At 48.6% G+C, this 24,494-nt stretch overlaps 1 protein-coding gene across 1 annotated transcript in view; it reads left to right on the plus strand.

Moving 5' to 3' along the window:
- The window catches only part of RIN3 (Ras and Rab interactor 3), a 136,034-nt gene that overhangs the window by 35,717 nt on the left and 75,823 nt on the right, over positions 1-24,494 (plus strand). The window contains exons 2-3 of the mRNA XM_024982108.2: positions 5,451-5,658; positions 24,374-24,491. Of these exons, the coding sequence (XP_024837876.1) occupies positions 5,451-5,658; positions 24,374-24,491 (326 nt within the window). The remainder of the gene's footprint in view (positions 1-5,450; positions 5,659-24,373; positions 24,492-24,494) is intronic.

The following is a 24,494-nucleotide window of genomic DNA, read 5'->3' on the forward strand; positions in this document are numbered from 1 at the left end:
GACCGTGATCATGGCAGTGCAACAGCCTGCATGATGCTGGCTCAGGGTGTTCGCACCTCTGCCATCCTGCTCGAGCCCGACAGTCCAGCCTGGAGCTCCAGCATCAGCTCCAGCATTTAATAGTCACAAGTGGGCATCCAGAGAGCTCAAGTGACCTGAGGCTCAAGGTCATCAGGGACTCAGAGGGTAAGGGGCGTCTTCCTGGCCCCATTACCCTTCCTTACTTGGCTTGGTCAGAGCAGGTGTCCCTGCCACTCTGTCCCTCCAGGGCTCTGCTGCTCCTGTGACCTGGTGCAAGGCCCAAACCTCCCCCAGACTCAGCTGCTCCTTCGCTAACTTATAGTCCTTGCTGTAGCCTTTGAAACTTAGAGTTTCCACTCCAAGCCTCCGATCCTACCAAGCCACCACTTAGAGGGCCCTGAGCAAACCCTTGTTACTTCCACCCTCGACCACCCAGAGGGGAAGGAGAACGTTGAACAACTTGGACAATTCCTGGAAAGCAGCATCTTAAGAGCCTTTGGCCTCTTGAGCATTTAGTCTGAGTGGCCACACGTAGCCCCTTCAGTGCTCATGTCTGGAAGGTTTCTGCAGTAACCCCAGGTCTTATTTGTCTTTTCACCGGCACTAGCTGAGCTCAAGTTATAAAAAGGATCCTCCAAGTTATTTGTTTCTGTGCCCCGAAATTGGCTTTTTTGTTCATGTCAAGCCATGGTTCCCTGGCACTTGAACTTGAACTGGGCTCAGATATTGACTTGGGTCCAAGATGAGTGCAATACACAAAGGTGTGCCCCACTCGAAATGTGCTGAGTCCTAAAATCAAGGCTGCAATGTGGGAGAAGTATAGTGAGAAGAGGAAAATAAGAATTCCAATTAGCGAGTTGGAAAGAGAAACAGTAGCTAGCATTTCCTGAATTGTGTGCACTCTGCCAAGTTCTTGACAAATGTCCCATCAAATTTTCACAACTATCTTATGAAGTATTTTTATACACGTGAATAAATGGAAGCCCAGAGAAGTAAAGGATCTGGCCAGAGATCACACAAGCCTAGGGCTTGTAGTGCATCAGGCAGCCTTCTTCTGAATGGGCCCTGAAGGATGGGAAAACTTTATCCCCAGTGGTTTGTTATAAAAAATATACTAGACATACAGAAGAGTCAAAATAATTTTGGAGTAAGCACTTACCCTTGATGTTTTTGTTTATTCCTCTGTCTCTCCACCTTATTTTTTCTTCTGCATTTTGAAGAAACTTCTGGACACCCCAGAATATTTAGCACATATATCACTAACTAGAGTTCAGTATTTCTTTATGGTTCTTTTTTATTGTTTTGGTATAAAATTTGCGTATAATAAAATGTAAATATACTTAGCTAAGTGTACCAGCTGAACTTCATATAAATGGATACATATCATATGTATTTTTTGGCATCTGGCTCCTTTCTCTCAGCAGTGTTTTTGAGGTTTATACACGGGATGGTGTATATCAGTGGTTCCTGTTCGTTGTTGAATATTTTCCCACTGTGTGAGGTACCCCTGTCTGTTCATTCTCTGATCGATGGATGTCTGGACCAGTTTGGGGCTATTAGGAATAAAGCTGATATGAACACTCAAGGAGAGGTCTTTCCCTTTTGCCTTTCTTTTGGGTACTTATCTATGAGTGGAATGTCTCAGCCATGGGGCAGGTGTATATGAAAGCTGACTTGAAAAGACTGCCTTTTTTCAAAGTGGTTGTACCAATTTGCATTCCCACCAATAAAGCATGCGTGTTCTGTTTACTTCCCGTCCTTGCCAACATGTGATGTTATCAGTCGTTTTAATTTTAGCCATCCTAGTGGTTGTGTCGTGGTATCTTGTTGTGGTTTTAATTTGCATTTCCTTAATGACTAATGATGTCGAGCACTTTTTACCTGCTTCCTGGACATGTCGTCTTCTTTGAAGCATCCTCAAAGCCCCTTTAGAAAATTAATTTGTGTGATCTCTATCAGATACATGCTTTGCAAATATTTGCTCCTAGCCTGTAGTTTGAGTCTTTAAGGGGTTTTTTTTTTTTTTGAATCTTCTTTTCTTCATGAGGTGTTTTCATGGGCACAGGTTTCAATGTTTATATGACTAACTTATCCATCTTTTCCTTTATGGTTCTTGCTTTCTGTGTCTAGTCTAATAAATGTTTGCCTCCCTGTTGAGAGGAAGTCACAGAGAATCTGGAGGTACTGCAGGTAGACAAAATAGCTGGAGCAAGAGTGTCAAGGGGGGATGTGCAGGTTTGCAGGGGTGGTGGACAGCGGCCTCCTCCTGTGGGCTGGGGGCTCCAAATGGGAATGCCTCCAGTATCAGGGACTGGATTGGACTCTTCCATCAGTGGGAGCCATTGAGAGTTTTAGAGCGGGGCAGCGACATGATCACAAAAGGAGAGATGACACAGTCCCTTTGGTGCTGGAGCCTGGGGCAGAGTTTCTACTTGGTCACCCTGAAAGCAGTAGCCTGTACCTCAAGATGCAGGTGGGACTGCTGGGGGCTGGGGATAGGGGATTGGGTTCATCTCTGTGGGCCCAGAGGCCAGCCAGGCCCCACCACATCTTAACCAGTCCATTTCTTCTTGCCAAGAAAGCCCAGGGGCTGGTGAGAGCAAATTGCTAGCCAGAAGCCCAGGGAAGGTGCTTATATATGTGGATTTAGAGGCAACTCTCCAAGTAGATCCAGAATCCTTAGAGAGACACCCCCCCAGCCCCCTAGTCCCTGACCTCACCTTCTCCCACCCTCACCCTTCTACCTCCTGCCACCCCCAGGCTTCCTCGTGGTTCCTCCTGGACCAGGCAGCTCAAGCCTGCTGCTCGAGGCCTTTGGTGCCCCTGAGTCTGGAATCTTTTCCCCAGCTGTCTGCATCCAGATGTTACTCAGTCTTTTCAATGAGGGCTCCCCTGACCCCAGCCCTTTGCTTGCCTGGCCAGTGCTCAGCACCATCTAACACCGCAGGGCACCCCTTCACCTTGTCTGTGGCCTGACTCCTCTTCCAGAGATGAGGGGTTTTTCTCCTTTTTAAACTGTTTTGTTCTCTGCTCTAATCCAATGCCTGAAACAACATCTGGTGTGTTCAGGACCTCAGAAAATATTCATAGTATAAATGAATTCAAGGCGAACTTTCTCATTTCTTTCAAAGTTTGTTTGATCTTGGTTCCACAAGAGAAAATGGGGACCCTTGTCCCGAAAGTCCAGGTCCTGCCTAGGCCACCTGGCAAATAGAGGAGTCTTCCAGGCCACTTCTCCCCATTGTACAGATGCAAAAACTGAGGCCCTAAGAGGGAACAGATGTTCTCACAGGCTTCACTAAGCAACCTAAGCCTAGTTAGTGGCAGAGAGGAAATGGGAGCCAATTGCTCTCCCTCCAGTGGCTGTTAGAGTCCTAATTGGCCTCTGAGGGGAAGCCTGGGGCCAAGCAAGAAGATTTTAGGATGATTATAAAGCCTTTTGGTGCCAGAAGATATTTTTGTGCTTCCAAGGAAGGCTAGAAGAACCTAGAAGACCAAGAATGTGTATTTCTGGGTGATTCTGGCCTCCGCTGTCTTTACTGCTTTCCCAGAGGAGATGTGGACCATACTTCGGGGTCTGGGAAGAGGTCATGTCCGAATGAGCTGGGCTGCCCTGCTCTCAAACTCTAAATGAGACCCAATTCCACAGCCTGTAGATGCCCCCCAGCTGCCCCTCCCAGCCCCATGACGCCTGCAGCTGCCTGGACACTCCTGTTGGCCTGGTGACCTGGCACACTCTTATGTGGACCCAGAGGAGAAATTCATAAGAACCCCTGACACACGCAGCTTCCAGGGAGGGAGGGCAGGCTTCTAGAAGGATTTAGGAGTGAGGAGCATCAGAAGAGGGAATTTTCAGTACACTGCCTTTGCTGGATCTCTCACTATACATAACTTTCTAGTCTGGTCTCTGCAAAATCCAGCACAACTGAACCCGTTTAACCTCACTTTCCCAGCCTCCCCACCACCCAGAGAACCACCAGGACCCCCGCCCTCCCCTCTAGGGAATGCTGTTCTCTCATCAGGACTCCTGGGTCCCCCATGTCCTCTGACCTCAGCAAATGGTTCCACTTTTCTGTGCCTCTAGCAGGGCTTATCCTACCCCACCCCCAGGCAGCTCCTTAACAGCAGATGCCACCCTGATCTCTGGTGCCCTTCGCCAGCATCTCAGGGATACAGGATGAAGGAGAGGCACCAGCTGCATCTCCCTGGTTTTATAACTGCCCCTTTCTATCTGATTAAGGTTTTCACCCCTGGGAAGTCCCTGGTGGTCTGGTAGCATAGGACTCCATGCTTCTACTGAAGGGGGCACAGGTTTGATCCCTGGTCAGGGCGCAGCTAAAAAACAAACAAACCCTGAGAGATTTCGTTCCTCAGGTAGCAGGCAAACAGACCACACAGCCCCACCCTACCCCCGACTCAGAATTTGAGGCACCAAGATGCTCTTCCTCCTTTTCTGGAATCAAACTCACGTGCATGTGTGTGTAGGGGGTCGGGTGGAGCAAGCGTGTTGTGGAGAGCCTGGAATCTCTTGGGCCGGTCCTCTACTTGCCCTGCCATTTCTCAGGCCTGTGATGTTCCTCCTTTCCCAGGGGCCCTGACCTGTTACATCCTCATCCTGAGGATTGGCTGGGAGAGAGACAGGGAAACCTGGAAATGTCTGTATCAGCACATCTAACCGAAATACAACGCAAGCCCCTTATGTAGTTTTACACTTTCTGGTAGTCACACTAAAAAAGGAAAAAGAAAGAGGTGAAATTAATTTTAATGATGTTCTATCTCAGTATGTCCAAAAATGATCATTTCAATACACAATCAATGTAAAATATTATTAATGAACTATTTTGTGGTCTTTTTTTTTTTCATACCAAGTCTTTGAAGTCCTGTGTGTATTTTACACTTACAGTGCGTCTTAGTTCAGACAGCTCAAGAGTTGGTATGACTAGTGGCTATCATACTGGACAGCACAACTGTCTTGATCTGGGTGATGGTTACTTGGGTGCAGACATATGTCAAAGTTTGTCTAATTGTATATTAAAGACTAGTGCATTTTACTGTATGTAAGTTACACTTCAGTTAAGAAGTTGTTGTTGTGTTTTTTTAATTCTCTTCAGGTCTGTGCTCAGATGCCATTGTTTTCATGAACCCACCCTGGGTTGGAATTGGCTCCTTCCATTGCACTGTCCTCCTGCTATGTTAGTCTGATCTTGTGCTACAGCTCTTTGTTTCTGTGTATGTCTTACTCATTTTAAATGCCTTAAGGTGAAGATCATGGTTTGTCCATTTTTTAATTCCCCCAAAGGCCCTGGCTATGCAGATGCTGAATAAGCAAGCATGATTTATTCAATCCAATAAGAATTGAATCCCCATTTGTTGTCAAGTCCTCTCTGGACCTGCGTCAGGATGCGCTGATCATTCTATTCTGTTCGCAGTCCTATTCCAGATGTTGGCAAAGGAGAAAGACAGGAAGAGGAGGAGGAAGATGGCGTGGGGCCCGGCCTGCCAGGCACTCTGAAGAACTGCCTTCCTCGCCGGGACTTCAGCGTCCTGGAGAAACTCGTCAAGACATGCCCGGTGTGGCTGCAGCTGGGTCTGGGCCGGGTGGAGGCGGCCAGGATCCTACACCGGGAGGCGGCCGGGGTGAGTGGGGTGGTCTCTCCACCTCGTGGCCGGTGGGCGGGTACAGCTGTAAGGAGCTGCTCCAGCTCCCACGGAAGTAGCTGCCCTCTGCCTGCACGTTTGCTCTCTTCTTAGGATTATCAGCGTTCCAACCAGAACTCAGGATTGAGGGACTGTTGGGCCGTCTGGTTTCTGCCTTGGAGAGCAAGTGTCCCGCTGCCGAGCCTCGGGCAGCGTGGCCAGCGGGGTGTGTCTGGACACTTGGGTGTCCCAAGCAGGACTGGCACTTCGAGAACTCAGCCAGGCATCCAGGGACTAGAGAGTATCAGAGCCCGAGGAACCCGAGAAATCATTTTACATCCGCCTTATTTTACATGTGAGGACGAGGGGCTGTGTGATAGAATTGAAAGGTTTCTCTTGTTTGAGTGGTTTTTTTTAGTGGGGGGGTTTTGAGTCAGGCTCTGTGAGTTGGGAAATGGCTTAAATTTTCTGAACCTCACTTTTCTCTTTGAAATGGGGCCATTAATAGTATTTTCCTCCCCATGGTATAAACATCACAGAGGAAGATAGATAGGTACATGATAGAATATGAGTCAGAGCTCATCAAATCCCACCCACCCTCCACCACCCCCGTACATGCTACTTCCTTTAAATTTTTAAAATTTGTTTAATTTTAAAAGCGATATATATATACATATATATATATATATATTTACTGTAAAAAAAAATCAAGCTGGACAGAAATGATAAAGAAGTAAAGTGTCTGATAAAGGTCTTTGCCACCTACTCTTTTTCCACCTACCCACTACACAGAAGTCTTTTTTTGTTTGGGGCTTTTTAAAATTGAGGTGAAATTCACATAACATAAAATCAGCTTTTTTCAAGTGAGCAATTTAGTATGTTCACAAGGTTGTGCAAGCAGCACTTCTGTCTAGTTCCAAAATATTTCATTGCCCCAAGATAAAGCCCCATACCCATTGAGCAGTTACTCCATATTCCTTCTTCCCCTGGCCCCTGACAGCCACCGGTCTGCTTCCAGAAGTCATTTTTGCTGAACGTGTGTGTCCGGTTCATCTCGCGTTCAGACCCCCACATCTGTAATAGCTAGCATTTCCTAAAGGGTGAAAGGGTTAGTTGTTTAGTCATGTCCAACTCTTTGCGACCCCGTGGACTGTAACCCGCCAGGCTCCTCTGTCCATGGGAATATCCAGGCAAGAATACTGGAGTGGGTTACCATGCCCTCCTCCAGGGGATCTTCCTGACCCAGTGATCAAACTCAGGTCTCCTGCATCACAGGCAGATTCTTTACCATGTGAGCCTTGAGGGAAGCCATTCACCAAGCACTTACTGTATTCTGGGCACAGTTTAAGTTCTCCAGTGCGGGTTATCTTCACAGCAGCCCTCTGAGATGGATGTTACTATTATGCCCACTTTACAGATAAAGTAACTGAGATACCATGCAGTTGAGTGTCCCCAGGTGGACACAGTGAGCCAGTGCCCGAGCTGGCATTTGAACCCAGGTGGCTGGGGAGCTCCCATGTACAGGGTTTATTTGACACAGATAGAATCACATCTTTCAGCCATTTGTGTTGTTCTCACCTTCAGTGTGGTGTGCATCGCTACGCTCTGGGGAATAGTCCAAGCTCCTAAACACAGGAGACTCAGGTGGATAGTGGATTCATTTACCATGGACTGGATAAAAATCCATCAACTTGGCAATTGTACCTGAACTTTGGAATTACTGGAACTTATGGAGAAGACAGTGGCAGAGGATAAGATGGTTAGATAGCGTCACTGACTCAATGGACATGAAATTGAGCAGAGTCCAGGAGATAGGGAAGGACAGGGGAGCCTGGCGTGCTGCAGTCCATGAGTCACAAAGAGTTGGACACGACTTAATGACTGAACAACGGCAGCGACAACAACATGAGGCCTCTAGTAAGCCCCACAGAGGCCCCTGCCATAGTGAGTGGGGCCCATAGCGGCCTGAAGACCAAGCAGAATCCGAGGGAGCAAAGGGAGGCTGCCCCCAGGTATGAGGTAGGTGCCCTGTGAGCCTTCCCAGCCCCACCACAGCACCAGATCAGCCTGGCAGGGTTAGAGGGGGCAGGCAGGGAGACTACAGTCCTCAGGAAAACTAGGTTTGTTGTTTCATTCCTCCCCCACCTAAAGGCTTTCCGTTTTGAACTGACTGAAGGCTTCAGAGCAGATGATGAAACTGCATAGAAAATAAAATTGGAGACTCACACCAGCAGGTGTTCCGGTCAGCATTGCCAGGCTGCAGGCCTGGTTGGTTATCCACTCTCCTATTAGGATCTGAGGGGAGGATATAGCTGAAAAACAGGCCCAAGTGCAAGGTTGCAGTGCTGAGGGTGGCCGTTTTCTGGACCTTTCTGGGTTATCAGGAGAGTTGTGTCCAGGCCTGTGTGTAGACGGAGGTGGACCAGAGAGTGAGGACCCATCCCAAGGGGAACTGCATTGGGTGTAAGTCATGCCCACTTCATCAAATGGTTCAGTCCTCAAAAAGTTTGCGATAAACCCTACTCAAAACAATAGTAGTGGTCTGTGTGGAGCATGCTTATTAATGTCAGGCCCTGTACCAAATACAATGAGATTGTCATCTCATTGAATCGTCGCAGCAATCCTGCGAGGTGGACTCTGCCATGATCCTCATTTTACAGATAATGAAACTGAGGCTGGAGGGGAACTGCCCTTGTTTGTGCTTCCCAAAGGCAAAACCTCAAAGGCTTCCCAACCTGAGGGTTTGATTGCAAGTGGTTTATTTGGGAGGTGACCCTAGCGACCACAAGTGGGAAAATAAGACAAGAAAGTGGAGACAGCTAATAAAATCAACCCTAACCCTAATAAAGGGCTTCCCTTGTGGCTCAGCTGGTAAAGAATCTGCCTGCAACGTGGGAAACCTAAGTTTGATCCCTGGGTTGGGAAGATCCCCTGGGGAGGGGAAAGGCTACCCACTCCGGTATTCTGGCCTGGAGAATTCCATGGACTGTATAGTCCGTGCAGTCACAAAGAGTCGGACACGACTGAGTGACTTTCACTTTCACGTTCATGCAGGTTACCCCAGGGCACATGGAGCTGGCTTCTCCTGGGGCACTTTGGGGGCCAGGGCAGAACACATATCTCAAGGTCATTCCCCCCAGAGGGCTGAGGGAGCTGGTGTTATTGACCAACTCCTGAGAGCTGTTGGTTCCAGGCAGTGGGGGGTGATGTTTCATGTTCCAACACCTCCCTTCTGCTCTCAGTATGAGAAGCTCTGACTCTGGCCAGAAATAGCCAGTGGGCAAAGAGATGCCAATCTGGCTGTTGGAAGCAGGGCTGGGGTCTGCTAAAAAGAGTGGGTGGGACCCAGCAGCATCTGCCACTGGAAGTGAAGTCACCTGTCCAGGGTCACATGGGTAGTGAGTTACAGGGCTGAGATTTGACCCCAGTCCTAGCTAAGCCAGAGCACACCCCTCACAAGGGTGAAAGTTAATAGCAGGAAAGAAAAAGAAGTGACTTTCTGAGCTCAACCAATACCAGATGGGTGTGGGTATGAGACATGTACGAAGATGGGTGAACTATGACCTTAAACACGTATGAAGATGGATGAACTTTGATCTTACCACTGTTTTCTCAGAGTGTCTGGGAGGGCGAGTTCTGTGCGTGGATGTGAATGAGATGGCACGGGGAGGAGATGTCTAAGTGCTATGTGAAAGGTAGGACAGCGAGGGACCTGGAAGAGGGAGGGAACATGTCCGGGTGGGCTGATCCAGGCAGACTTCCTGGAGGAGGCAGATGCTGAGCCCTGTGTCCAGAGCCTTGAATCTGATCCCAGGAGTGAGACCACAGGCTACTGTTAAGACCACAGGTTGGGAGCTGGAGGAGGTCAGCTGGGCCCTTCCCACTGCTGCCCCCTTACTGCCCCCTCCGTGGCCACAGGGATTGGGGCAGCCCTGGGGACCATAGAACTGAAGGAGACACCTTCTGTTCACTTCTCTGCCCTCACCCCTTCTTCTCCCCTTGAGCTTCTGTATTTTCAAGCAGAAAGCAAAGCCCTGAGGCCCGTGCCCTGATACAAACTTGTCCCACTTTTACCCAAAGTTGTTCTTTGCATGATCTTATTAGATTCTCACAGTGACGTCTTTCTGGTCCGTGTTATTGGCATTTCCATTTCCAGATAAGAAAATGAAGGCACAGAGAAGTTAAGTCACTTGCCTGAGGTCACACAGCTAGAAAGTGCAGAGTCTGCACGGTGTGATCTGCAGGGATGCTGGGAAGGCCCTTTGCTGTATAGTATCACTCTCAGGGAACTGTCTGAATTTCCATCAGTGCAATGGCTTCATAGTTTTTAAAGATACAGACACTGAATAGCCCCCAGGCTGTGAGAGTTCAGAGGGTCCTCAAAGATCACACGGCCCACGCCTTCACGACACTGGTGAGGGACAGTGCTTCATCAAGTCTGGGGCCAGTGGTCAGGAGACTGGAGATTCCGCCCCTTTGTCCCAGTTATCTGTATGACCTTGACCACATCCCCACCCACTTACCCCCACCCCCGTCCAGTCCCTCCCCATCTCCTGCAGCCTGCGTCTCTGATAAGGTGCTGGGAACATATTGGCCCTTTTTTGATTTGCATGGACTCAGAGCAAGGCAGTCAAAAGCCACCTTTATTCATTCTACACCCAAAGGGTGGGGTGTTTTTTCTTTTAGTTTTATTTTAGAAGTCTTCCGTTTACAAAGAAGTTGCCAAGATGGTACAGAGAGTTCCCTTGTGTACTTCTCACCCAGTTTCTCCCACTGTTAACATCTAACATTAGTCTGGTACATTTGTCACAGTTAATGAACCAATATTGCTACTTTATTATTAACTAACACCCACAGTTGTATTTAGATTTCCTTAGTTTTTACCTAATGTCATTTTATGTTTCCAGGATCCCCTCCAGGGCACCACATCATATATACTCGGTCTTCTTAGGCTCCTCTTGGCTGTATGTTTCTCAGACTTTCTTTGTTTTTGACAATCTTGACAGCTTTGAGGAGCACTGGTCAGGCGTTTTGTAGAATGTCCCTTACCTGTGATTTGTCTGATGGTTAGACGGGGATTCCCTGCTGGCTTAGATGGTAGAGTGTCTGCCTGCAGTGTGGGAGTCCTAGGTTCGATCCCTGGGTCGGGAAGATCCCCTGGAGAAGGGAATGGCAACCCACTCCAGTATTCTTTCCTGGAGAATCCCATGGACAGAGGAGCCTGGTGGGCTACAGTCCATGGAGTCACAGAGAGTCGGACATGACGGAGCGACTTCCCTTTCACTTTCACTTAGATGGGGGTATGGGTTTGAGGGAGGAAGATCCCAGAGCCAAAGTGCCATTCTCATCCCATGGTGACTAAGTACGTATTATCAACATGACGTCACTGTGGATGTTGACCTTGATCACCTGTCAGGTTACACTGTGAAGTTACTCCTTCCCCTCCCCCTTCCACACCGTCCTCTTTGGAAGGAAGTCACTCTACACAGCCCACACTCAGGGAGTGGGAACATGTGCTCCCCCTCCCTGAGGGTAGAGCATCTATGTAAATTATTTGAAATTCTTCTGCACAAAGGATTTGTCTCTTCTCCTCTATTTATTTATTCAATCAGCTACTTTATCAGTATGGACTCATGGATATTTATTTTATGCTTTGAGTTATAACTCAGTGTTGTCATTGTTGTTTAGTTGTTAAGTCATGTCCATCTCTTGTGCAACCCTGTGGACTGTAGCCCACCAGGCTCCTCTGTCCATGGGATTTCCAAGCAAGAATACTGGAGGGGATTGCCATTTCCTTCTCCAGGGCTCCAGCGGATCTTCCCGACCCAGATCAAACCTGCATCTCCTGTACTGGATTCTTTACCACTGAGCCACCAGGGAGGCCCAATATAGCCTCAAACTACTATAATTATTTTGTTGCTCAAATTGTTTCAACCTTGGCCACCGGGAGCTCTTTCAGTTGGTTCCTGTGTCCCTTTTGACGAACCCCCATCTTTCTGTGTGTGTTTTACCTATTTGTTTGTTTGGAGCACTTCCTCACTTTCTTACGTTACAAGATGCTCCAGACTATCTTATGTATTTCTTGCCCTCGTTCTAGGCTCAGCCATTTCTCATTGGAGAATAATGCTAGAAACTAAGATCTGGGCACTCAGTGTTGCTACTGGAGTGTCATTGCTTCTAGACCTCAAGGTGGTCTTTTAATGAATGAAACCTCTTGCGAGATTGCTTTATGTAGTGAGGGGTTAGCAAGAGTTGCAGTAACCTGAGTTGTGATATGGACCAGCCACATTCAAGGCATCTTCCTCTACTGTGAGCCAAGGATACCAATTCCATTCAATATTAGTTTGGCAAAAGCATCAGCGAAGCCGCTTTTCTCCCCTTCAGGGTGCTAGGACCAGGGAAGAAGACACAGCCAGCAGGTCTGCTGTGTTGCCAAGTACTATCTCTCATCTTTCCAACAGCCCTGCAGAACAGGGGGCGGGCTCTCTATTTTATTTATTTATTTTTAATTTTTATGTTTTGGTCACACTGTGTGGCTTGCGAGATATTAGTTCCCCAACGAGGGATCAAACCCGGGCCCCTGCAGTGAAAGCACCAAGTCCTAACCACTGGACCACCAGGGAATTTCTGGGGGCTCTCTATTTTTATTAGTGAGGAAACTCACTGATAAATATGGCTACTAAGTGATAGCCCTGAGTAATATGGCTACTAAGTGATAGAGTGTGATTTGCACTAACTGCCTTCAAAGACTTAAAAATAAAAAACCACAGTGTCTCAGCCTCATCCCCAAAAATGCAGATTTCTTTGGTTTAGAGTGGGGCTCAGCCATCAGCATGGTTTCAAGTTCCCTCGGTGATTCTGATGTGCAGCCAGGATTGAGAAACCCCGCTCCTTGCCAGGCTACAACCTCGTTGTATGTAACGAAGGTGGGCTGCATGTCCAGACTGGGCTTCGGCCGCCGGACCCCCAACCTCCATGAGCACAGATGCCCCTGCATTTGTGGGCTCCACAAAGAACTAGCCACTTCTGTTCCAGCCTTGAAGAGCATGATTGGAAAATTTCCCCAAGCAACTGGAAAATAGTCCTAAAATAACAAAAGTGGAAAAGCAGACAGCTCTGGATTGACCGGGCCAAAAAGGGATAGTAAAAACAAAACCATTTATAGTGTATTTAGCTTTGGATTTTTATGTATTTATTTGGAGAGAAGGAAGGGCATGCAGTAGCTGCGTTCTCTCCCTAAGCATATTCTGTCCCAGCTGTTACTGAAATCAGCTGGTCTTCCCAAAATTCATCATGCTGACTGAAGGTGGACAGGGAGGGGCTCGTATGCTAGCTAGGGGCTCAGCCCTCCTGGATTGCAGTGATTTACCTATAATACTAACCCTGAGTTTTGGAAAGATCCCAGGACACTGACGCTGGGAGAGAATCTTCTAGACAGAAGGAGTCATGGACCCTTCCAGACTAGACTGGAAAAGCGAGCTCAGAGAGGGGAAGTGACTTGCCGAAGGGCACAGCAAGCCAGGGTCAGCACTAGGAGGGACTCCGTGTCCTGCCTCACGGCCCAGGGCTCTGGCCATGACCCTGCTGTAGGCTTCAGGGGGTGGGGATGAGCGAATCCTAGCTCTTCAAAGAAAACTGGATCCTCAGAGCATGAGGTGGGCGTGTCACCCACCAGTTTGTACAGTTGGGGGAAGAGGATTCTTCTACTTTTTTGCAAGTTCCTAATCTAGTGTATTGGGGGAGCTGACAAAAGGGGAAAAAATAAAGAGGGAACAGAAGGAGTGGGCTGACTCAGATGTCGGCTCAACAAGGCACCAGATGACGCTTCTACCCGTAGAGGAGAGAGGTTGAGTGAGGACACTGGGGCACAGCAAGCTTTGGCCCCATTTAATCAGGGGAAGCTTTCGGGAGGACTCACCCAGTGTGGGCATGAGTGTGATCTACTCCATCCTAATAACTCTGGGCACCCCACACTCAGGGATCCTGGAGGTAGACAGAGAAGGCCCCGGGGCCTGGACTTGTCACCTCGTGTTCCCTCTGTGCTCACCTTAAGCTCATCCTTTCACTCGGGGCTGAGACATGAAGTCTGGAGCTGCTAGTGAGGATGTCTTTCCATGTCCAAGGTGCCTGGTGCTCAGCATGTTACCTTTCTGACTATAGAGCTATCCATGAACGAGAGGATGGGAATGCCACCTCCGCACTGCAGGGGACTCTGAGGCAGGTAGAGACACCGTACATTGTGTGCATACTAAGTCACTTCAGTTGTGTCCAACTCTTTGTGACGCTATGGATTGTAGCCCACCAGGCTCTTCTGTCTATGGGATTCTCCAGGCAAGATTACTGGAATGCATTGCCATGCCCTCCTCCAAGGGATCTTCCCAACCGAAGGATCAAACGCAAGTCTTATGTCTCCTGCGTTGGCAGGCAGGTTCTTTACCACTACTGCCATCTGGAAAGCCCCATACCATATACTGGGTGCTTATTATATAGCAGGCACTCTACTGAAGTCACCTGGGCACGTTCAATAATCCTTTGAGGCACTAGGTCAGCTGGGAATGCTTTCAGTTCAGGTAATACCTAGCCTATGGTAGCTTCAACCATAAGGCAACTATTGCTTACCTAATGAGAAATCTGGAGGCTTGGGGTCTAGGGCTAGTTTAGTAGTTAACAGATGACAGTGAGAGACTTTATTTTTGGGTCCAAAATCACTGAAGATGGTGACTGCAGCCATGAAATTAAAAGACGCTTACTCCTTGGAAGAAAAGCTATGACCAACCCAGACAGCATATTAAAAAGCAGAGACATTACTTTGCCAACAAAGCTGTCTAGTTAAAGCTATGGTTTTTCCAGTAGTCATGTATAGATGTGAGAGTTGGACTATAAAGAAAGCTGAGCACCAAAGAATTGATGCTTTTGAACTGTGGTGTTGGAGAAGACTCTTGAGAGTCCCTTGGACTGCAAGGAGATCAAACCAGTCCATCCTAAAGGAGATCAGTCCTGAATAGTCACTGGAAGGACTGATGCTGAAGCTCCAATACTTTGGCCACCTGATGTGAAGAACTGACTCATTTGAAAAGACCCTGATGCTGGGAAAGATTGAAGGCAGGAGGAGAAGTGGACTACAGAGGATGAGATAGTTGGGTGGCATCACCTACATGATGGACATGAGTTTGAGCAAGCTCTAGGAGTTAGTGATGGACAGGGAGGCCTGGTGTGCTGCAATTCATGGGGTCATAAAGAGTCAGACACAACTGAGCGACTGAACTGACTGATGTCTTCAAGACCCAAGTTCTTTCCACATTTCTGTTCCCTCATTTTCGAGGTTGGCTTTCAAGGGTCTTGGGTTTGTCACCTTATGGTTACAAATTAGTGGCTGCAGCTCCAGCCATCTCATCCATTCAAAAGCAGGAGGTCATGGGCAAAAGGCTTTCTTCTCTTAGGATCAGTCTTTTTGTCAGGGAACAGATGTTTTTGCAGATCCTTGTTGACCACTCCTGACCGTGAGGGTAGCTAGGGAAGGGAGTGAGTGGCAGAGGTCAGTTACCAAAGAGATGGAGGGGACTGGTTCTCAGGGAACTAACTCACAGTGACCATCACAGACAGGAACTATCATAGTCCCATTTTGCAGAGCAAGGAGCAGCCCTGGAGCAGTCACACAGCTCAGAGTGGCCAACTAAGGACCGAACTCTATAAGTCTGGCTCCAGAACCCGTGGACTGAAGTCTTACACAGAAGGGCCCCAAGGCCCAACACTCTGGATCTTCCCCTTTCTCTCTCTCTTTGCCAGTCCTCTCCTGCACTGTTTTCTCATCTGTACAAGGGGTAAAATATTCTAAACCCCAGGGAAGGAGTTGCTGTGAGGTATTTAAAACCTCCAGCCAGGTGTCTGGCATAGAAACATGATCAGTTGATACTTGGTGGGTTGGCTGGGTTGGAGGATACATAGGAGGTTACAATCCCAGCCTGAAGGTCACTGGCCTTGCATTCTTGTTCTGGCTGTGCCACCAACAAGGATGTCTTTTTGCATCTCTGAGTCTTGGTTTCTTTAGCTGTAGAGTGAGGAACTGAATACATCTGTAGCTTTCAAATTTTGCCACTGAGCTCTGGGGGCCCCTCAGCAGCACCTAATAGAAGGAAAGTGGGACGTACCCAAAGGATGAGGCCCCATTTCCTCATACCCCACAGCTATACCATGACCTACTGTGGCATATCAACCACTCCAAGGTCCAGTGGCTTGAAACAGTCACCATTTGACTTTCTCAGGATTCTGTAGGTCAGCAGTTTGGGCTGGGTTCTGCTGAGTGGTTCTTCTGCTGGTCTCTCCTGGGATCAACCAAACAGCTGTAGTCATCTGGCAGTTTGACTAGGTCTGGATGGCCTGAGATGGCCTTGACCACCTGTCTGGCAGGTCGTGCCAGCTGTGGGCTGGGCCTCGTGACTCCAGCAGACTCACTCAGCCTTCTGCATATGAGTTGTGGTTCAAAAGGGTGAGCATGGAAGCTGGCATGCCTCTTAGAGACCTCTAAGAGGCCTGGCATGCCTAGGCCTCTTAAGGCCTAGGCTTAGAACTCAACACCACCACTGCTGCTGCATTCTTTTGGTCAAAAGCAAGTCCCAGGCCAGCCTACCAGGTGCAGGGAACTAGATTCTACTTCTTGATGGAAGGAGCTGGAAAGAATTTCTGGCCATTTTTAATCTGCCACATAGATGATCTTTGATTCTGTCTTCCTAGCTCTAGAGAGGGCAATGGCACCCCACTCCAGTACTCTTGCCTGGAAAATCCCATGGACGGAGGAGCCTCGTAGGCTACAGTCCATGGGGTCGCTGAGGGTCGGACACGACTGAGCGACTTCACTTTCACTTTTCACTTTCATGCATTGGAGAAGGAAATGGCAACCCACTCCAGTGTTCTTGCCTGGAGAATCCCAGGGACGGGGGAGCCTGGTGGGCTGCCGTCTGTGGGGTCGCACAGAGTTAGACACGACTGAAGCAACTTAGCAGCAGCAGCAGCAGCTCTTTGTTTGGAAAAAAAGATACATAATAATAATCTTATTAATAAGTATCATTTATTTGTCAAATGAGATTGAAAGTGAAAGTGTTAGTCATCCAATGTGTCCAGCTCTTTGTGACCCTGTGGACTGTAGCCCGCCTGGTTCCTGTGTCTGTGGAATTCTCCAGGCAAGAATACTGGAGTGGGTTGCCATTTTCTTCTCTAGGGGATCATCCCAATCCAGAGATCAAATTCAGGTCTCCTGCATTGCAGGCAGATTTCTTCACCATCTGAGCCACCAGGGAAGCCCCTATTTGCAAATAAAAATCTTAGCATCTGGTTTAGTGCTCAGTAAATGGTAGCAGTCTATAATAATAATAATAAGTATCTTTAAGTGCATACTCCGTGCCAAGCATTCATATACATGGTCAACAATTCTCATGGAAACCCTGAGAGATGAATATTATTATACTCAGGCTCAGATGAGGAAATTGAGGCCAAAGAAGTAAAAGTAACTTGCCTACGGACACACAGCTGATAAAGATCAGAGCTGGGATTCAAGTCCCCCCGGGGGTCTAAAAAGTGGGCTGCCAGGGGGTGGGCAGGTAGAAAGAAGTAAGATGGGCTTGGGAAATTTGCACATGGACCTCCCCGAGCGTGCTGGAGTGGGAGCTCTGGATGGCACACCCAGCCCATTAGCCTTCTGGGTGCTCACCTGCAACGACCACTGTGGGCAGCATCTCTGTAGAGGATGAGCAGTGGACACCCAGAGAGGATGAGGGGCAAGGGGAACACGGGCAATTTACTCAGATGCTCTTCTCCTGGTACCAGCTTTGGCTGAACTCTGCTGGGTTTAAGCACAGGAGTTACACCCTAATCTAGAACACTTTGCAGGAGTTACCACTCGGCATATGTTCTTACAGTGAGTCGTATAATGACACTGTTTTTGAGGTTCTGTCTGTGAATACTTCCTGAAAGGGATCCTATGACTAGCTGAGCAGCTAAACCTCCCCAAAGGGGAATGCAGAAGAGACCATCTTACTCCAATGGATAATGACCAAGGCAGACCACTGACCGGGGTTCTGCCTATAGCAGGCTCCTGTCAGCGCCGTCTCCCTCACTGCCATCTGGGCAGGAAGGGTCAGAGGACTCCTTAAGCCTCCTTCTCCCTTCTCCCCGCTAACATTCACCTCCCCAAACCCCTCACCCAGTGCATTATCTTAGTTTTTCAGATAAGAGGACTTGGCCATGGCAGAAAGAAGTGCTACAGGAGGCTCTGTGGGCATGCCAGAAGGGTGGGTGTTGGGCACTCAGAATTGGGAAGCTGAGCCCAGCCTGGGGTACTTTCCACCCAGTCTGCACCCCTGCCCTGCAATGACTAGTTAACACAGACTCGATGGCAAGAGATAAGTGAGATGTTCTCGGTGACACCCAGGTCTGCATCTCGCTTCTGCATTTCCTGTTTGCATGGCCTTGGGTTTCTTTAACCCCTCTGTGCCCTGAGTCTTCACCCATCAGAAGGAATGGTAATAGTGCCTACCTCACCCAGCCATGAGGGAACTGGATGATGCAGGGTGTAAGGTACCTGGTCCAGAGCACAGATGTCAGCTGCTGTTTAAATTTCTGCTCCTTACTTGCAGCTGAACCCCTTCTCAAGGAAATCCGTTCTGAGTCTTTTTCACAAGAAACACATGTGGTAGACTGAGCCCCAGTTCTAGATGGAGCCTGAGACTGGGAGGTTGAGGAATGTAAACCAGCCATGGTCAAGGAAGGCAGAAGCAGATAGAAAATTAATTCTTAGCGAGCATCGGTAGAAACCCTTTTACCTCACTGGGTGCCTCCCTGCGTAACATCTCAGTTACTCCTTCCGACACAGAAGGGCAGGGCTTTGGTTTCATTTCTTGTTTCTGCTAGGTGGTCATGGGTGTTATCCCAATTTACAGATGGAAACACTGACGCTTAGAGAGGCTACGGAATGACCCAGGGCCACAGAGCTCATAGCAGGCTGCACAGGGCCCTCTGGGAGCCCAGGAAGAAATGCAGATGGTAACAGATCTTGACTGTCAAATGTAGATTTGACTCTTCCTGCAGTTGGAGGAGTTCCTGTCAGAGGGCTCTTATCTTCTTTCTTTCTCTCTGTGGAACAGGAGGGTGGAGAACAGGGTCAATGTCTCAACAGAGTAAGGAAATCTAGAAATAGTTACATGCTGTGTGTGAAAGAGCCAGTTAGGTTGCAGGGTGGCATTGCAGGAGGTCCCAGTTGAAGCTGCCAATGGTGATTTGTCATTGCAGTCACCCTAGGGTGGGATCGGTGGGGGTCAAACAGTCCAGGAAGAAGGAAACCATCAGTAGAATAAGATATCTACATTGGAGCCTTCCCTGGCAGTCCAGTGGTTAAGATTTCGCCTTCCAATGCAGGAGGTTATGGACTCAATCCCTGGTTGGGGAGCTGAGATCCCACATGCCTCATGGCCAAAAACCTAATCATAAAACAAACAATATTGTAACAGTTTCAATAAGGACTTTAAAAATGACCCACATCAAAAAAATAAAAATTAAAAGATATGTTGTACTGTGGCCCTGACCCTCCATAGATCTCTCTCTCTTGCTCTCTCTAATAAAAAATTGTCCATCCTTCTGATAGGAATCCTTATTATCTTGTTTCATTTTCGTTTGTTGAAAAAAAAAAGCTGGCTGGTGGCATTTTCCCCAGTGGGTCATGTTTGAAATCACTTCCTTGCCTCCTGTGCCATTCCTGGCACTCCAGGATGGCAAGGGGCATCTCTGCTGTGTACACGTGCTTCTGAACAATGACCTGGGCTTGTGTCTCCTCCTGCCCACACCCCAACACACATATGTACACCACCCTTGTAAAGGGAGCCCTTGTCCTCCAACTAGAATTTATGCTGGTTTGGTTTCAGTTCAGGAGGGCGTCAGCCTTAGCTCCTGCCTGGGCTCAGGGTTGAGGATCCAGCTTTGCTGTCTGCCTTCCCAGGGGCACCCCTGGCTCCTGCTGGGCACCCTTCCCATGCCCTGTGCCTCAGAGCTCCAGGAGGGGAGCCCTGAGTCCAGTTCAGCCTAGAGTCCCTTCGTTCCTCACTTACCCCACCCCTCCCACACACACATTCATTCACACATTGATGCACTTGTGCACACACTCACACACATTCACTCTACTCTTGAACAGTTCTCTGATATCAACTGTCCTACAATTCAATTCTGACACTACCCAAAGTGAACACAGACCCCATAAGTTAAAGGGAAGGTTCCTCCAAAGAAAGACTACTCTTAACTGCAGATGCCAGACACAAATGGGGTCCCCAGGATCCTCACACTTCTGACTTGGCTACAAACATGGCCCCCTCTTTAGATTTGATAATTTGCTAGAAAGATCCAGAGGACTCACTGAAAGCACTATGCTTATGATGACAGTTTGATTATAAAACTCAAGAGCAACTGAATGAGACACACAGGGATGAGGTCTGGGTGGGGAGGGCCACGTGGAGCTTCCATACCCTCTCCCCATGGAATCTGGGCACAACACCCGCCCCACATATCAGTGTGTTCGCGAACCAGGAGATTAAATCATTGCCCCGGACTTGAACTCAGTCTGCAGTCCCCCTTGCCTCCCCAGAGGTAGAAGTGAGTCTGTGGGTTCCAGTCCTCTAATTATGTGACTGTCTTTCTGGGGCAGCCCCTTCTTTAAGGTCCCACTTGAGCCACCTGTTAACATAAACTCAGATGTGGTCCAGAGGGGCTCTTTATGAACTGTGAAAGACCCCCATCATTCAGGAAATTCCAAGGGTTTCTGAATCTCTGTGCCAGGAACTGGGGACAAAGACCAGATGTATTTTTTTATAGCACCCACAGGCTTATTCTCACACACACATACTCATTCTCTCTCTCTCTCTCTCTCTCTCACACACACATACATACTCATTCTCTCTTTATCTCACACACACACACACACACACATATACTCATTCTCTCTTTCTCTCACACACACTCACTCACTCCCACATTCCCTCACACATGCTGGTTCCCATGAACTTGATAGGTATGAGATACTTGGATCTTGATGAAAGTGAAAGAGGAGGGTGAAAAGGCTGGCTTAAAGTGCAACATTCCAAAAACGAAGATCTTGGCATCTGGTCCCATCACTTCATGGCAAATAGATGGGGAAACAGTGGAAACAGTGACAGAATTTATCTTCTTGGGCTCCAGAATCACTGCAGGTCATGATTGCAGCCATGAAATTAAAAGATGCTTGTTCCTTATCCATCTCGTCAAAGCTACGGTTTTTCCAGTAGTCATGTATGGATGTGAGAGTTGGAACATAAAGAAGGCTGAGCTCTGAAGAATTGATGCTTTTGAACTGTGGTGTTGGAGAAGACTCTTTCGAGTCCCTTGGACTGCAAGGAGATCAAACCAGTCCATCCTAAAGGAAATCAATCTTGAATATTCATTGGAAGGACTGATGCTGAAGCTGAAACTCCAATATTTTGGCCACCTGATGTGAAGAACTGACTCATTTGAAAAGACCCTGATGCTGGGAAAGATTGAAGGCAGGAGAAGAAGGGGTCGACAGAGGATGAGATGGTTGGATGGCATCACCAACTCGATGGACATGAGTTTGAGCAAGGTCTGGGGGTTGGTGATAGACAGGGAAACCTGGCATGCTGCAGTCCATGGGGTCGCAAAGAGTCAGACACAACTGAGCAATTGAACTGAGCTAATGCTAACCTATATCTCTGAAGAGGAGCCAAAGTGACCTCTTTTCTTTTCTTTGAAAGGTGCATTCATAAGGGCAGTTCAGGTCCAAGTGAACATATCAGTTCAGAGATGTTGCTGCTCACAGCAGGCGAGGCTGTGCCAGGAGTGCAGAGAGGCACCTAGAGGAGAACCTGCCTCCTGCTAGGTCCCCCAGGAGGTGCCTTCCAGGTGGGGTGCCGGCACCCCCACCCACCTCCCATTTCTGCCCCAGAAGCCTCTCTACAGCCTTCCTCCACTCACTGGATTCTCAGATTCTCTCCAGCCTGCCCTGTGCGAGGAGAGGCTGGTAACCTCATTTCTAACCTCAGTTCAAGGACTAATGGGTGCCTTGTGTCCCTGCTCCCAGCAAGCACTCTTCCAGAGAGCAGACGCTTAAACCAAGAGACCACCCTCTGTGGGCTGGGTACGGAGCTCAGGATCTCGAGCTAAAGGGCCTGAGCTCAGATCCCAGTCCCATCCTAAAGAGCCTGGCAGGCTATGGTCCATTAGCAGAAAGTGTTAGTTGCTCAGTCATGTCAGACTCTTTGCAACCCCGTGGACTGTAGCCTACCAGGCTCCTCTGTCCATGGGATTTCCCAGGTAAGAATACTGGAGTGGGTTGCCATTTCTTCCTCCAGGGGATCTTCCCAACCCAGGGATTGAACCTGGGTCTCCTAAATTGCAGATAGATTCTTTACCGACTGAGCCACTAGGGAAGCCCCAAGGGGTTACGGTCCATAGGGTCCCAAAAATTTGGACATGACTGAAGCAACTTAACATGCATCAACAATTTAATGACATTGAATTAACAATTCTAATACTATAGCAATATAATCATAAATTTGTTGTTGTTGTTCAGTTGCTAAGTCTAGTCCAACTCTTTGCAACTGCATGGACTGTAGCACGCCAGGCTTCCCTCTTCTTCACTATCTCCCGGAGTTTGGTCACTTTCATGTCCATTGAGTCAGTGATGCCATCTAACCATCTCTTCTGCTTCCTTCTTCTCCTTTTGCCTTCAATCTTTTCCAGCATCAGGGTCTTTTCCAGTGAGTCAGCTCTTCGCATCAACTGGCCAAAGTATTGGAACTTCAGCTTCAACATCAATCCAATAGTAATCAGTTGCAATGGCAGGGAATTTGGAGCATCTCCCAAGAGGTGGTGGGACAGTGCCTTGGAGGGAGAAGGGAAGAAGCGCCATCTCTCTCTTCCTCCAGAGCCTCTTATGTGTGGGGCCATGTACTCTGGAAGTCCCAGTGGCCCTGCTTCCCAAATTTTTCTCAGCATCTTTGACCAGGCTCCTGGTCTTCAGAACTCTAGCCTGGGCTCTTGGGAGGGGCTTAGACCCCTGGTTGAGGTTGGAGGAGAGGGGGGACACAGTGACCAAGTCTTTTCTCAGGAAAGGAAGGACTGACCCTTCCCTGGGGAGAGGACCACTCCCTCTCCCTCTTCCCCAGGGGGACACCATGCCCTGGAGGCTGGGGAGATTCCAGAAGGCCTCTATTATCACCTGGAAGGAGGGATGAGCCTGAGTGGGGCCAATGGAGAGGAAAGAGAACATTTTTAAAACCACAGAGGCTGTGAAAGGAAGCAGGGGCTCCCTCCCCATGATGGCCTTCTGGGGTTGGGGGGCACAGCCCCAGGGTGGCTGTGGCTATGACGGGGGAAAACTTCAGAGTCACAGGCTCTTTAGCTGAGCAGAATGGTCGTCTGGAGAGGAGAAGTAAAAGTGCTACTGCTAAGTCGCTTCAGTCGTGTCCGACTCTGTGTGACCCCATAGACGGCAGCCACCAGGCTCCCCCGTCCCTGGGATTCTCCAGGCAAGAACACTGGAGTGGGTTGCCATTTCCTTCTCCAATGCATGAGAGTGAAAAGTGAAAGTGAAGTCGCTCAGTCGTGTCCGACTCTTCTCGACCCCATGGACTGCAGCCTACCAGGCTCCTCCGTCCATGGGATTTTCCAGGCAAGAGTACTGGATCGGGTTGCCATTGCCTTCTCCAAAGTAAAAGTGAGGCATCTGTAAACACACTGGCTCTGGTTTAGACTTCAGGTAATGCTTGGTTACTACAGCACAAATAGGTCCTCAGGGCTCAGGAGCATCATTTACGACTAGAGTAAATCCACAGAATAAGAAAGGACTAGTTCCCCCCATGCGGGATGTGGGGAACAGAGAAGGGCTGCATAGCATGGGGTCTAGAGCGTGGGTATCAGTGACCTAGGCTGAATCCCAGCTCTACCCCATCAGCTGTGAAGCTTTGGCCAGGAACAGCCTTCAGGGTGTGTCCTGGGGCCCAAACCCATACAGGTATTTCCTCAGTCTGTCTTCACACCAGCCCCAAGAGCCAGGTCCTGTTAGGGTCAGGGAGCACCTTCCATCATCTGTGAAGCAGGGATAACAGCAACACTCATGTCACAGGGTTATCGGGAGGATCAAGCAAGTAAACATATGCAAAGCATTCCTAACAGTTGCTGTCACAGCACAAGCTGTATATTAGTTATTTGCTATTTTTGTTTCCATGGGAAAAAAAATAGTGTGACTTGACTAATATCTATGATTGTTTCCAGCCTCCCCTAGAGCGTGTGCGCTAGGGTGTGAGTTGAGATTCAGCCGTTATGTCTGTGCTTTTCTAAAAGTAGTCCCCAGATCTCTACCTGTACCAGATTCACCTGATTCCAGACCCAGACCCACCCCCAACAAACCAGCATCTCAGACGGTGGGGACACAGGAATCTGCCTTGATTTAGTTGAACTCCACTTCCATACACAAATGAGAAACCGAGGTTCAAGGCTCCATGCCACATGTGCCAGGTGACACATGGCTCTTGGGACAGAACCCCTACTTGTCCTTGGGAATGCTAGACTCCACCACCCTGCCTCTTGGTTTCTGGAACCTTCCAGATGACTCCCATCTCACAGCTGTCCTTCCAACCTCCTGCCACATCTTTGACTCATGGAGTGCCCTCTTCCTCCATTGCAGACATTCCTGGTCCGCCGGGACAGCAGCTTGAAGCACCTGGTGCTCTGTGTCCACTTCCCTTCCCTGAACGAGAGCTCATCCGAGGTGCTCGAATACACCATTAAAGAAGAAAAATCGAGTG

The sequence above is a fragment of the Bos taurus genome, chromosome 21, assembly GCF_002263795.3.
Source record: "Bos taurus isolate L1 Dominette 01449 registration number 42190680 breed Hereford chromosome 21, ARS-UCD2.0, whole genome shotgun sequence".
In the NCBI taxonomy this organism is placed as follows: domain Eukaryota; kingdom Metazoa; phylum Chordata; class Mammalia; order Artiodactyla; family Bovidae; genus Bos; species Bos taurus.